We start from the raw sequence: 15,047 nt of genomic DNA on the forward strand, positions 1-15,047 counted from the left end.
TGAATGGATATATATCCAAACACTTAAACGATTAATTCAGCAGTCAACATCATATACTCAGTGTTAAGCCCTGCATTACATAGATTACTACAGGATTGATTGGAACAGTGGCAGCTCTCGTCTCACAGCTTATCTGTCTTCCTTCACACAAACTGATGGTTTGTCCCTGCATGTGTCCCTTCCTGTTCTCTCTGCAGCTTTGCACGTACAGGGAAGGGCTCCTGGCTGGGGAAGGGCTCGCCAGACAGCCCGAGCGGCCCATCTGCCGTGTCTGTAGAGAACCTTGTGTTCGGAGCTGGCTACTGCAAGCCTGTCATCTCTGAGGTATGTTAACATTTAGCGCTCAAATAGAAAGTCACACACAGTCAAAGCCTGTTTTATCTCAAAAAGCTAAAAAAGCAGCTAAAACTGAGCCAGGATCCATTCAGCTGGTTGCTCCCTTTTTCCTTTGTAAGCATGCAGATAAATGCCAAGCAATGACATAAATGTGATCTTGGTTTGAGGACAGAGGCCGATGGATTTAGTTAGACTTGGCTGTCCCTCCGAATCTGTAATTTCTTGGGGCTCCGTGGAGTCTTACAGAGGCCAACACACAGATAATTACTGCACTGCACCGTGGCTTTTTTATTTATAAAATCTGATTAAGCCACCTGCCCAGGCATGTGGGCTCTGTTCTTTGCATCTGGAAGGGATAGCAGCTCTCACAGGACATGATGGTGTAGTCCTGTCCCCTCCATCTCATTCCATTGTGCCCATGTACAGTGTAGTTAAGCTGCACAATTGCATAATGACTGCAATGACAATGAAATAGCTGTTATCGTAATTATTAATCATGATTATACACAGTATGTCTTAATTTATAGGAACTCAATATTGTTATGAATATGACCCTTTAATCCCTTCAACATACAGTTGATCTCAGAGCAGTATTTGTGAAGTAGCAGTAGTACTTTATTTACTTTAGAAAGCTCCTTAGACCAACTTGGCACATAGTCTGATCTGGTTTGCATTGACTGGTCTGGGACAAGTGATAATTCAGTTTCAGGAAGTGACATCATGTTCCAGGTGTTGTCTCTCTAGTTTGGCCAATCCAATCTGTTCTGCAGAGTACATGCAGTATTATTAGTACACATATTGTATTTATATACCAATCTTCACAGTAAACTATATCTGAACCCCAATGGAAAAAAAGCTATTGAGTGGAACTTGAGTTAAAGGAACAGTTTGACATTTAGGGAAATACAAAACGGAAGAAATACTCACTGTGCGCATTCAAGTAATAGTTCCAGTATGTAACTCCGGGTAAAAATTATTTTTAAATTATGTTTTTTGTACAGATTAACCTACCGAGATATAACATATTAAACAGTGAGTTTTAGAGGTGCTGATCTGTGTATTTGTTATCTTTTGACAGAGCCAGTTGTTCCCCTGTTTCCAGACTTTATAGCTTTGCAAAGCTCAGATAGCCTTCTCCTTTTTAACTTTTTGCAGCTGTGAGCTCCCCCATTCCATATGCATTGTATTAAAAGGAAAATACGGCATGTTCGAAATCCATACTACAAACCAATTCTTATCAAGTTTTTGAGTACTGTATGCAGTGTGTTCACACAGGAAATGTGAGAAAAGAAAGTAGACATAACAGAAGATGGAAGTCCTTTGGAAAATGTTCCCACAATGCATTATAAAATAAGGAAATTCAGGAGCGGCTCACAGCTTAGAAAAATTAAAATAGTTTGACAGCTTGATTTAGAACCAGGCTGATGTACCAGAGTCTGGTAGGACCAAGCTAATGTACCAGAGTCTGGTAGGACCAGGCTAATGGACCAGAGTCTGGTAGGACCGGTTATAATGTGACCAGAGTCTGGTAGGACCGGCTAATGTACAGAGTGGTAGGACAGGCTAATGGACGAGTCTGGTAGGACCGGGAATGGACAGAGTGGTAGGTCCGGCTAATGGACCAGAGTCTGGCAGGACCAGGCTAATGGACCCGAGTCTGGTAGGACCGGTGATAATGGACCAGAGTCTGGTAGGTCCGGGCTAATGGACCAGAGTCTGGCAGGACCAGGCTAATGGACCCGAGTCTGGTAGGACCGGTGATAATGGACCAGAGTCTGGTAGGACCAGGCTAATGGACCAGAGTCTGGTAGGACCAGGCTAATAGACCAGAGTCTGGTAAGACCGGGCTAATGGACCAGAGTCTGGTAGGACCAGGCTAGTGTCAACATACTATACTCAAAACCTGCTTAGAATTTACATGTGGTAGCCTGTAGCCTTGAAACATATGGTCCATATGAAAAGAACCTCTTTTCTGAACTGCACGTCATTTTGCAACATTTGCATTTTGTAAACCATGTAGCCATTTTCTTCAACCTATCATCTCTCGTCTGTAGTTTTCACTTGCTTTTTGCCAATTATTCCAACTTATGTACAGTTGTAAAAGCGTTAGTTCCCTTTTTTCATGCATCACTTGAGTCCCTGCAGACGTCTCATTCTACACTTTAAATCTTTATGAGTGCCTTGGTTGCTCCCCCCCCCCATACACACACACACACATTTCTACTCATCCCCCCACCCCCCTGGCTAGGCACTTTAATAAGCTCTGCGTTTAGCCAAGCAGGGGGGTTTCGTTTGATCACTATAATGACTTCAGCTCGCAAGCACCACGTCCCACATAGCTGCAGGTGAAATGTACACCGTCTCCTCCTTCCCCTTTATTTATTTAGAGCTTTTTATCTGCGGCTGAACTACGTATTCAGCACTTTCCCTTTTAACACCACAGCATTGCCTCTAAGTGTTATCTTATTTCCGGAAGGAGAAAAAAAATCACGTCGTACATTTCCAATGATATCAGCTGTTGCATCTCAAAAGGAAGGAAAAAAAGTTCTCTCCGTGCAATGGTAGAAGAAGTATTCAGATCCTTTATTTAACTAAAAGTACAAATAGTGCCCTGTTAAAATACTCAGTTACAAGTAAAAGTCATGCATTGAAAACTCAAGTTATAGTATCTAAGTATCATCTGGAAAATGTACTTAAAGTATTACAAGTAAAAGGACTCAATGTAGAAAAATCCTCACATTTTAGAAAGTGGAAACGATCTTTAAGTATTTGATGGTCTAATCATTTCAGCTGGACTGCTATATTGCTGGGTAGTTTAATTTATAATACAACACATTTTATAAACTACATGTGTTTTGTGTAAAGTAGTAAAGTAGTGGAGTAAAAAGTACAATATTGCTCTCTGAAATGTAGTGAAGTAGAAGTAGACAGTGGCATGAAAAGAAACGACCCAAGTAAGGTACAAATACATCAAATTTGTACTTAAGTACAGTTGAGTAAATGTACTTAGTTACATTCCACCCCTGCTTCCGTAGCATAAAATGATGTTTTGAGAGGAAAGTGAAGCTGTCAGAAGGCATACACCTGATAATCTCTGGTCTTTTTAGTGGAAATAATTCATGCTTATAATAATGCAGAAATCATGTCAAATATGCTGTCCTCCGCCAACTAAAAACTTCTTTAACAGCAGCAGCGATTGGACGCAGAGATACCACTACACAGTGTGATGGGGGACTGCAAAAACTGCATCAACAAAAGCATAAATTCTTACGGCGGGTGAAATATAGGACTGAAGGCCATCCTGGATATTGTCAGCGCAGTAAGAAACTATGTTTTTCAGGATAATGACTACTTCATAGTGAAAAATAGCTATTTTTCTCCGCCGCTCACTTGCTGACTGATCCGGGCAGGCCTCTATAAAAGGTCAAAAGAATTATGAAATAAACATACAGATGTTCCTTCCTGGTTTCGGGTACACTATACTGCTGCAATTACAGAGCACACAACCAGGTATGATGATAGGGCTGGAGACTTTACCTGCTAGGGGCAAATTATAGTACATCCCTAGATACTCAGGCATTACATGCCTTTCAAAGCTCAGAGCCGCACTGGCGCTGGCAAAAGATCTCAGACATGAGGAGGTGTCGCTGGGTAGCAGACCAGCGGACGAGGGCAGTCACTGGTCGGGCTGGGCAATTAACCCAAATTTGAATCGCAATTACAATTTCTGGCTCATAACGATCCCAAAAAGCCAGCGCCCACGTCGTTTAAATAGCAAATGCACCTGCACCCATGGGCGTGCTGGTCTTACAGGTGTGTTCAGGTGCATTCTGTGCATATTGCTATTGTGAGGCAGCGGGAAGTGATCGTGCCATTGACCGACAAAAACCTGGTCCAAAGACAATAACGCAGCATTTCATTGTCATTTTAACAGCGCATTGGTAAAATGTGCCTAGGCTCATGCACAGCGCGCACACCATGCTTGTTACACACACAGGGGCGTGCAACAGCACACACACACATGCAAAAGATTCAAAATAAAAATATTACGGTGGATTTGGACAGGCCCTAAACGCACCAGCACCAGGCGCTCCACGTCGTGCTCTTAGATGGTTCACATAGGGCCCTTCTTTTATCTGGTGTTCTAAATGAAGACAAAAAAAATGTCAAACAGCAAAGGAATTAAGAGAAATAACACATTTCAAGTTGATTTGATAAACTGTTTCACAGTCTTTTTAAATTCACATTTTTCCAAAAAACAATGAGTAACCGTTTGAAAAACTCTTGATTCCAAAATTGACCAAAAAGAATCGTAATTTTTTTTTTTTCCCACAATCGAGCAGCCCTAGTCACTGGTCAAGTTTTACCCTCATGTTGTCCTCAGGTCAAATTGACCCGTTTTCCTATATCAATGTTTATTTACCCAAAATAACATGATTGATTCTACACAACACTCTTTGGCTAGTACAAATCTCTACTTTCATTCATTTTGGAGCGTCTTATTCAGTTTTATAGCATTTGGAAAACAAATTGAAGTGGTTTTGAAATAGTATTGAATAAAAGTTGACATATTCCAGTCTGTGATTATCCATCAACATACATTCCTTTAATTTTAGAGTCTAAATAATTGCTGATTTCTGCTTTTTTTAACTCAAACATTAGGTTTGATTTCCTATAAGTTAGTGTTATGTAGCGTTGAAAACGTCAAAAAAAGTGACAAACATTGAAAAATGAGTCAAAGGTGTTGAAAAATGGGACAAAATCATAAGAAAAAGTTAAAAACATCGATAAAAAGCATCAACAAAAGTGTTGATTTTCAATGTTGACGGGAAGAAACACGAGGGTTAAAGATCCCTGTTCCAGACCAGGACAGCTGCTACTATGCTAGTTGTCTGGGTACAATGCTATTAGCTCTTCAGGAACAGAGTGAGTGACATGATTACACAGCCGTGTACATGCAGTGGGAATGGGTGGCAATTTGGACTCAACCACTGGTGGAATGTAACTAAGTACATTTACTAAGTACATTTACTCAAGTACTTTCTTCTCATGCCACTTTTTACTACTCCGCTACATTTCAGAGAGAATTATTATACTTTTAACTCCACTACATTCATCTGAAAGCTTTAGTTCCTTTACATATTAAGATTTTTGCACGTAAAAAAAACTGTCGTTTATGAAATGTGATGTTTCATTCTAAATTAAACAACCCAACAAAATAACAGCCTGTAAGTCCAGCTAACATGATTAGACCATTTAACACACAGCTGTTTCTAAAATGTGAAGATTTTTTTCTGAATTGAGAAATTGTACTTTTAATACATTTTCCTGATGATACTTACATACTATTACTGATGTAACATTTTCAATGCAGGACTTATATTATTGGGTATTTTTAAAGAGTGGTATTGGTACTTTTACTTAAGTAAAGGATCTGAATACTTCTTCCACCACTGAACTCAACACATTCTAAATTGCAATGGTGGAATCCACTTAATACTTGTAGTGCATTGTTAGAGAGCCATCTACTGGAGACATGGTCCATATTGCAGCAGATATTTACAACACCAAAGCAGGGGCAGGCTGTGTTTCAGCTACGGGAATTATTTTGGATTTAACGTTCCTTATCAAGCCACTTGCCTCCTTTAGCTTTGGGAATTTTTCATTGTGTGATTTTTGCTCAACAAATTTGATCTGCAACTTTTATTATTTTTGAAATTAAAGACGTTAAAGGCTGGACATTGAAAAAAAAAAAATGTGAAGAGCATTTTGCTTCTTCCTTCCTTCCTTCCTGACAAGAGTATTTATTTATATATTTGCTCCATCTTGCTTTTTCTTTTTTCATAATGAACTACTTTTATGTCTTGCATTTTAAGTTCTTTATTTCTTCTTTTGTATGTTGTCCGAAAAAAAACTACCCAACACTTTATGTCCACAATTTATTGTTCCCTTTAACCGTCAGGCCTTGGACAAACGTGGAACCGCCTTGGATTCCGGGGCCACTTCCAATACGTGTGAACTTTTAAAAGTTCGTAGCAGGGATGCCTTACATCCTCCTCGGACACATTGATCTGCTTTTACAGCTTCGCAGCAAGCTGTGTTTAGGGGCCATTTGTTTTCCTATTTGATCTTCTAAGTAATGATCTTATTCGTTCCCATTCAGAAACACGCTCCTTTTATTTTAACACCAGGTCAGCGACAAGCCTATACAAGTGTTACATGTGTACTTGAGCTATAAAAGTATGTGTACATGTCTGTTATTAAGGCAGGCCGTTTGCTGAGAGGTGACAGCCATAGCGGCTGACGGTTCCTGTGTGTCTCCGTCTCTGCAGGGGAGCTTTTACGTGCCCAGTGAAAACTGCCTGCAGAGAGCTCATACGTGGCATCGGAGGCTCTGTCGCCTCCTGCTGGTCGCACACAGGGGCCTGCACACCTACCACGATGCACTCATGAAGGAGATCCCACAGCTCCAGCAGACTCCACTAGACTCAGGTGAGCATGGGGGGGGGGAAGCTCTGCATTCACACTTTTTGTTTTGGTCCTTGATAATATCTAAAATATCTAAAATTAAGGTCTATTAAGTAGAATAAGGGCCTTTCCCATTTCCTAAACTTGTACCCCCTCGACTCCTTGATCTTCCGGCTTGTGACCTAAAAATAGTTCTCAGTGTGTCATGTTGAAGGACGTCATCGAGGAGTGAGGATCGAGCACCGAGGAGGCACTGATGTATGTTAAAATCGAGGATACACTGATGTAGAAGACTTTTCACCCGCCGCATGTACACATAGAGGCGTGCCAGAGCGAGAGGAGGAGAGAAAGAGAGAGAAAACGAGGGGGGGGACAGAGAGAGCGAGCATATCCGCGGCTCCGTGGTTAATCTAACGTTATCGATTGGGCCGATCAGATCTTACAAATTATTATGCTGATTAATAGCGGGTGGGTGAAATAATACGCAATCAACGGGGAAAATATTACTAACGTTCTCTAAAAAGGTGAACATAGCAGAGCAGCTGTCAGACAGACAGCTTCATTTGTAAGATGGCCTGAGAGACGCTCGAGAAACAGCAATTCAATTATTATCCGGATTATTTCCAAAAGGCCTAGTCGTGATTCCTCTGTTAAGTTCCCAGTTAGTCTTCCTGCTTAAATATCTGTGGATATCAACTGCAGTGGCATTAATGAGCGCATTGGAAACTTTTTAAAGCAGCATCTCAAATCATTGAAGTAAACCGTTATGGAAAAACACGTGTAGGTTAATACATTGAAAAGCAACGGCGCCTGCCGCGACAGCCTAGGACCAGTTAACTGTCCATGCAGGTTTCTAAATCTCAGAAAATAATCCATTCAGGTGGGTGGAAGGTGGTAGACGTTAAGCTTATAGTCGGATAAAAAGCCGATCCTTGTGTGTGCGTGCTCATTTAAAGGTCCCATGGCATGGTGCTCTTTGGATGCTTTTATATAGACCTTAGAGGTCTCCTAATACTGTATCTGAAGTCTCTTTTATATAGACCTTATTGGTCCCCTAACTGTATCTGAAGTCGCTTTTATATAGACCTTAGTGGTCCCCTAATACTGGTCTGAGGCTCTTTTATATAGCCTTAGTGGTCCCCATAACTGTATCTGAAGTCCTTTTTATATAGACCTTAATGGCCCCTAATACTGTATCTAAGTCTCTTTTATATAGCCTTATGGTCCCCTAACTGTATCTGAAGTCTCTTTATTAGACCTTAGTGGTCCCTAATCTGATCTGAAGTCTCTTTTAATAGACCTTAGTGGTCCCTAATACTGTATCTGAAGTCTCTTTTATATAGACCTTAGTGGTCCCAATACGTATCTGAAGTCTCTTTTATATAGACCTTAGTGGTCCCTTAATACTGTATCTGAAGTCTTCTTTCCCAAAATTCTATTGTGTGTGTGTGTGTGTGGGCTTGACCAACTGCCACTTTGCTTTTTTGAAAGCCATGATGTCTTTCTCTCATGGGTGGGCCAAATTCCCTGGGCGGGCAAGTCAGAGAAAGAGGAGTACGGGTAACCTTGCCCCTTATGACATACCACAAGATTCCAGATCAGCCCATCTGAGCTTTCAGTTTCTCAAAAAGACAGAGCAGGATACCCAGGGCTCAGTTTACACCCATCACCATTTCTAGTTAAAGCTGCAGTAGGGAGTTCTGAGAAAACGTGGACTTAGCCAAAAAATTTGAACAAGCACACCTTACAGGTCCCTCCCCCTTGCTCTCTGCTGCGCTACAGCCCCCCCTCCACAGCTCCTCCCTCACAGCGGGGCCTGCCGTGAACGCGCAGGCTAGTAAGCAGGGCCACCGATGCTTTCCACATCCTCATGGACAATACAGGGGATTTATTCTGAGGAGGGTATAGTTTATGTAAAAAATTTGCTTATTTAAAATATTTTTATTAAAAGTGCTGTAAATTTTTTCAATAAAAAGGGTTTAAAATTATTTTTTATGTAATCGCTCATTTGTGTGAACAAAAGTAGCACGTTACACAATACATTACTGAATTACCTTTTGGATCAATTTAAAACAGTAAAGTTTCAGTAGGAATGATGAATCAGTGAGGAAGCTCAATAAGCCAAGGAATAACAACATCTTAGAAATATGTCTTAGGTTTTTTTGCTATGGGTAAATAAATCACTTTTTTTGCAAAGTACTCCTGCACGAGGAAATACTGAACATTTTGATTTGGACTGAAAGACGATTCCTTCACGTGCCTCTGTGTCTGTGTCTGACCTGTTGAAGGAGCATAAAGAATGTGTGTCAGACATTTGATTTACAAATTACATCATGTGGGGGAAGGAAATGTGTATGTTTAAAAATAATCAAAAGTAGAACTCTGCCTTGCCAAACGTCGACAGGGACAGCGCACAATAAAAGTAGTTTAACCATAGCTACATTTATTGTGATCGACAAAAACACCTTTTGGCTTACTAAATGTAGGCATCGAAACAATATTACTTATACTGAGGGTGAAGGAGTTAGCAGGTAAAGTTAATCTTCACCTGCTACAACAGTCCTGCCATGCTACAAGCTAACTGTAAGATTTAGCAACAAGCTACAGAGTTAAATGAGATTTGCGCTATCACCAGTGATACTGTAACCATCGATATCTTAGTTGTGTACGCTTGTTCTTTAAAAATTAAACAAATCCAGCAGGGATACTTACATGTCAAGCAGAAATGTGGCTAACGCTAGCTCAGAATCCGTGTTGAATCCTTCCAAGAGGCGTAGCTCCCTCCACCTCTAAAAAGTCGCTTCGATGTTGACCCTTGTTTTATTTTAGGCTCGGTTTAATTCTTTCTTTTTAGCTCGCTTTTCATCCTCGGTCTTCTTCTGTTTGCCCGTCTTTGTTTTCTGAGCAGGTGTCACTCGAGAAACTGGCAGTTTTCCTGAAAAGTTGTTTCTCCGCGATTAGCACAGCTGCAGTGCACTAGCAATCTTGAGCTGTTACGCGCTGTGCGGGGGAGGGGTATGAGCAGCGCGTACACGAGAGTGATTGACACTGCTAAGACAGTCCTCCTGGCTCTGATTGGCTGTTTCTGACCGGGAGCGGTGTTTTTCTGCAAGTGGCAGTAGGAGCACAGGGAGGAGACACAGGAGCGTGATTTTTTCACGGATTATCTGTCTCTTATTCTACTGTCAGGACATAGTGACAGTTTTAACAAATATGTAAAAGATACATTTTTACAAAAGTTACCTACTGAAGCTTTAATGGGGGAACATGGCTGGGGGAATGCATACTAATGTTACTAGATTAGGTACTAAAAACATAAGAACATAAGAAAATTAAGTTTTCATGCCATGGGACCTTTAACTACATTTGTGGGGTCGAAAAACCAGGAGCTCAGTATAATTGTGGGGTCCGGACCACTTTTGGGGGCCAAAATGCTGGACCCCACAACTAAAGGGCTGTTTGAGGGTTAGGACTTGGTTTTAGGATTAGGGTTAGAATTAGGTTATGGTGAGGGTAAGGGTTAAGGTTAGGCATTTAGTTGTACTGGCCACCAAATAAAAATGTCCGACCCCCGTACGCTCTCATCCACGTTGTGAAATGAATTCAAAGTAACTATACAGAAGTTGTCGTGAACACTTCTGCTGCTCTGACGGAGATCACAAAATGCTGCGTAGAAAAAAAAACGACAGACAGCTGATGGAGTGGCGCTGCTCATCTTTTTAAACTGACGTCACTTTTCATGATGGCTCGGAGGCAGAGACGTCTCGTGTTTGTGAAAGGCCCGTTGCCTCGACGACTCCCTCCTCGAGGCTTTTCCTCGGCTCGGATCTCCTGTGGGTGGAACTAAGACGCGAGGAGGGGAATTGAGGGGAGGAATTCGGGGAGGCACAAACCGGGATATGGGAAAGGCCCTTAGTCTCGCATTGCCAGACCCACGCATAGTGTGTTCCAACCCTTTACACTAAGCTCAGCAAAAAAAAACCATTTGTTTCCACAGAGGTGCTGCCTGTAGAAGAAACTCTAAATCAGCTTACAATAGAGTTACAGGTACGTTCATTCAACACGACATCAACACATGTTAAAGTGCCCCCTGGAAGACAAGTTCTTCTGTTACATCCCATTTCTATGGTTCTCTGTGGTTGTTTTTTCCACTTTTGTTTTGTCATCATTTTAAATAAGAAAGTAATAAACACTTTTTTAGCCTACATGCTGTACCATGTGTGTAAAACAGTCAATTATATGCACAGACAAATGTAATGCTTTAATCTAGATGTGTGTGGCTGAAAAACTTTTTTTGGTTGGCATGCCAATACAGGATGAATTTGGATAAATTGAAAAAGGAATGGTGCTGCATTTTTTATTGTAGGGCAGTAGATTCCATCTTAGACTATGGTATTAGGTTAACGGGGTAGATGTGATTTCAATATATTATTGGTGACTAAACACCATGTTTTGGTATGTAAGACGGTAGACGCCAATGTCCTATGGGCCTGTGATGAAGTCCAGGAATTTTGGACCGGGATACATGACAACCTACGTGTCAGACTGCAGGGAGCCAGGTTCCATTTAGCTTAAAACTATTATTCTAGGAGACGGGTCAATCTCAAACGGGATGCATAAGCACATAAGGAGCTGGGTCCACACTAGTTTAATGATGACCAGACAGATTCTTCCAAGAGGATGGAGGAGTGAAGGGGTGCCGTCAATCCAGGAGTCGACTTGTGAGATGGCTAGGGTGGCGGCATTTTGTCATATATTAAAGGTCATATAAACGGATTGCCAGATTGAGAAACTAGAAAACTTGGAATGTACTTAAGCTTTCTGGACGGCTCCTAAGAAGCCATCTGCTGTGGAAAGACATATACTGTAGTTACTGTGTGCTTCCATCACATATTCAGAGTTTATTTGGGTTACTGTTTGTTGTCTATTTTGATATTATTTTATTGTATTGTCTGGAATATTATAGTTATTTCATTGTGTCGTTAGTTTTTGTCTAAGGAAGTGGGGACGACATAGGGGAGGGGGGTCAGGGGGGAGGGGTTGTGTTCATGTGGTGAGTTGTATGTTTCGTGTTTTGTTTTGAAAAAGAATGGATAAAAACATAATCATGAAAATGATAGTTTGTTAGGTCATTGAGACATTAAACAATCATTTCTCTGAAATACTTAAGTATATTCTATGTCTGGACTGGTGTGATGTCCCAGTTGTTATAACCACGCAGCCTTTACCACAGAGAACAGCATGGGTTGATTGACTGATGAGTTTAACACGAGTTTTCAGGCAGACTCGAGACACTAATGTATAATGTTTGAAGGTCTAAATATGTTAGAAGTAACCCAAGAATCCTAGAATAGAATAACGTACCACTGGAAGACTGATGCATTCCCTCTGATATTATAGGATTCTTATTTTATCTGCCCCCTCTCTGTCCCCATCAGCTGCAGGATGGCCATGAGAGGGTAGCGGAGCAGATCAGCAGGGATGTGAGCCAGCTGTGCTCCCAGCTGTCTGCTCTGTGGAGCCGCTTCCTGGAGGCCGCTGTGCTCAACCCACACATCCTCTCTTTTCTGGCCCAGGAGCATCACACACTCAGGGTGAGAGTCATTCATCACAGGCATGCTTTTACAATGCTCAAACGCCAACGTGTTCCTGTGCGTTCTCTGAGCCACAGTCCAGATATAGCGTTACATGGTACCTGCTCGCCTCGCCCCGACTCTACTCGCCTTTTTTTGGTTTTCCATTACGATAAAAGGTCCCTGGTACCTTCTAACAGGTACTTTTTGTAGTAGGGGAGAGCCGGGACGATTGAAACGCGGGACGGATGAAACATTCCAGTTTTCTCCGAACGCAGGGACCCCAGACATGAGGATAACAGACTTCCTTAGGTCTGAACATAGAGCATGTTAACCTCCTTCTATCAGCTAAATATCTTCCTGTTATTTCCTTTCATCACGGAGTTACAGCCGATAAACGAGTTTGATGGTCAAAAGTAAACTTCATTAGCGGTCACATTTTTTGATTAGTAATGAGGGTTTTTCATTTAAAGGTTTGACTACATGCTTATTCGGTAGACCAGTTAGTGTTCTCCACAATCCCAGACTTTCATATTTCATGCTTGTTTACATGAGAAGCAAAACAGGCTGTAATGTCATATGTCCGTGTCAGGACGGATGAAACAGCTGTTTCAACTGTCCCCGACCTGGCTGGAACTCCATGGATTTTAAGTAAATGCACAAATATCTGTGTTCATACAATTATTTATGGAGGTGAGACATAGAAAAGCAGTTTTAAAAAGATGAAAATATATTTGAGCCCACCAGGTAGGGGGGGTCAAGTTTCCCATGTTATCTATGGAGACTGACGGGTTGGGGGGCGGTATTTGGATGTCCAGTGGTCTCACATTAAAAACCTAGTGAAATGACATTTTCTACAATAGAAACATGATATAAATAGAAAAACTTAATGTTCTAGCTATAAAAACAGCCCAGTCATCACAGTGCATGATATTCAATAACCGCTTACGCGCTCAGGATGAGGCAATTAGTTATTAACAGACATTCACAAAGACGCATAGTCCTGCACCAATCTATCTATAATAACACTTTTGGAAGTACATCCATGATATACAGTAAAATTTAAAGTGTTGGAAGGTTATAGGCTAAACTGTATGTTCATTCGTCCCCGCATGCTGTTTCATTCGTCCCGTCCAGGAGGGAAGATTGAAACATTACGCACGTCCCACTTTTGCTGCAATAACTCCGAACGGTTGTCAAAGCTAAAAATACAACTGTATTAGACAGGTGACAAGTGTAGGTTGCTAGTGACAAATACAGCTTCTCGTGTGATAAGACGCTTTGTTAATTATGTTTAATTAAAAAGTGTTTCAACTGTCCCGGCTCTCCCCTACTGAGCGAGTTGGCTGGTTTTTAAAAAAAAAATTTGTTGCTGTCTCCAGCTTCTTTTGAAACTAATTTCTGGCAAACAGCAACACGCCGAGAATCAAAAACACACCTCCGACGTACTGCCCCTTGCATCACACCCCCAACTGGCCCCGTCAGACACCGCCTAACAAGAGCCTGGTAGACCTGGTTTCCTCGCCACTGTCGCACTAATTGCTTGCTCTTGGGGGGATTCCTAGAATTGTTGGGGCTTTGTAAATTATGGAGTGTGGTCCATAAGTCCATAAGGTCTACTCTATCTGTAAAGTGTCTCGAGATAACTTTTATGATTTGATACTAAAAATAAAATAAAATTGAATATTCCTCAGTAGCTTAAACCCAGCTGAGCTAATAGGATTTTCAATTACATTTCTATCCAATCACTGAGCTGTGTCATATGAATATGTGCTTCACAGTGGAGTAGCTCACAAGGCTCTCACATGTGCCATTGTTTCATCTCAGTTGTCTAAAAATAATGAACATGTTTGCTTTGATATTAGATTACCCCCAGGGGATATTGGCAAGCCTCCACCCACCAGGGGAGTAAGGATTTCAATTAACACTTATTCTGTAATTATTGCAGGGTGGATATACACCAGAAAGAGTGTTCCTGGTGATAAGCCTGTCACAGTGGCTGACTTTTAATGATGATGGATTGCTAATTGGAGCTGGAGAATTAGCCTTTGGTTCAAGCTTGTGTCAGAGACCGGAAGAAGGGATTTGAATCCCTCCGTGTGCGGACCTTGAATGTTTGACTTAATGTGACCATGCAATGTCTAGTTTATGATAGTCTCGCGTTGCCAGTCCTATCTCCACAGTGCTGTGGAGTAAGGTCTGGCTACACCACGGATACAATCTGGGATAGAAGAAAAATAGTTTGAATTTCTTCAAACCAATTTCAGTCATCTTGGGTGGCGCTAAGTTCCGGACGTGAAATGAAATGAAGTTAACTGTTTACACAATACATAACGTGAGCTATTTAAATTAGATGGATACATAGTTAAATCTGATTAGAAGTGTATAGCAGCGTGTACTTCGTCCACAGCAATCCCTACTAATCTGTCCCAAAACGTCCTTGGTAGACAGTAAATGCCGTAAACATATTCTTTTAAGTTTTTACAAGCATTTCCCGAAAGAACATAGCAAGCCTGCCTAAATGCGCAATCCAAATTTCCTTTCAAACTTGCCATTTTAAGCATGAAACTTGCAAGCTCAAAGTTTGTTGTTGTTTCCAGTAGCGAAGGTATTTTGAGAATGGCAACACACACACACACACACACACACACACACACACACACACACACA

General features: G+C 41.4%; 1 protein-coding gene across 1 annotated transcript in view; it reads left to right on the forward strand.

The window, feature by feature from the left end:
- The window catches only part of fam135b (family with sequence similarity 135 member B), a 68,289-nt gene that overhangs the window by 40,886 nt on the left and 12,356 nt on the right, over window positions 1–15,047 (forward strand). Inside the window, exons 7-10 of the mRNA XM_032534842.1 lie at window positions 198–324; window positions 6,669–6,828; window positions 10,802–10,851; window positions 12,243–12,398. Coding sequence (XP_032390733.1) covers window positions 198–324; window positions 6,669–6,828; window positions 10,802–10,851; window positions 12,243–12,398 — 493 coding nt within the window. The remainder of the gene's footprint in view (window positions 1–197; window positions 325–6,668; window positions 6,829–10,801; window positions 10,852–12,242; window positions 12,399–15,047) is intronic.

The sequence above is a fragment of the Etheostoma spectabile genome, chromosome 14 (assembly GCF_008692095.1).
Source record: "Etheostoma spectabile isolate EspeVRDwgs_2016 chromosome 14, UIUC_Espe_1.0, whole genome shotgun sequence".
NCBI classification, from domain to species: Eukaryota; Metazoa; Chordata; class Actinopteri; order Perciformes; family Percidae; genus Etheostoma; species Etheostoma spectabile.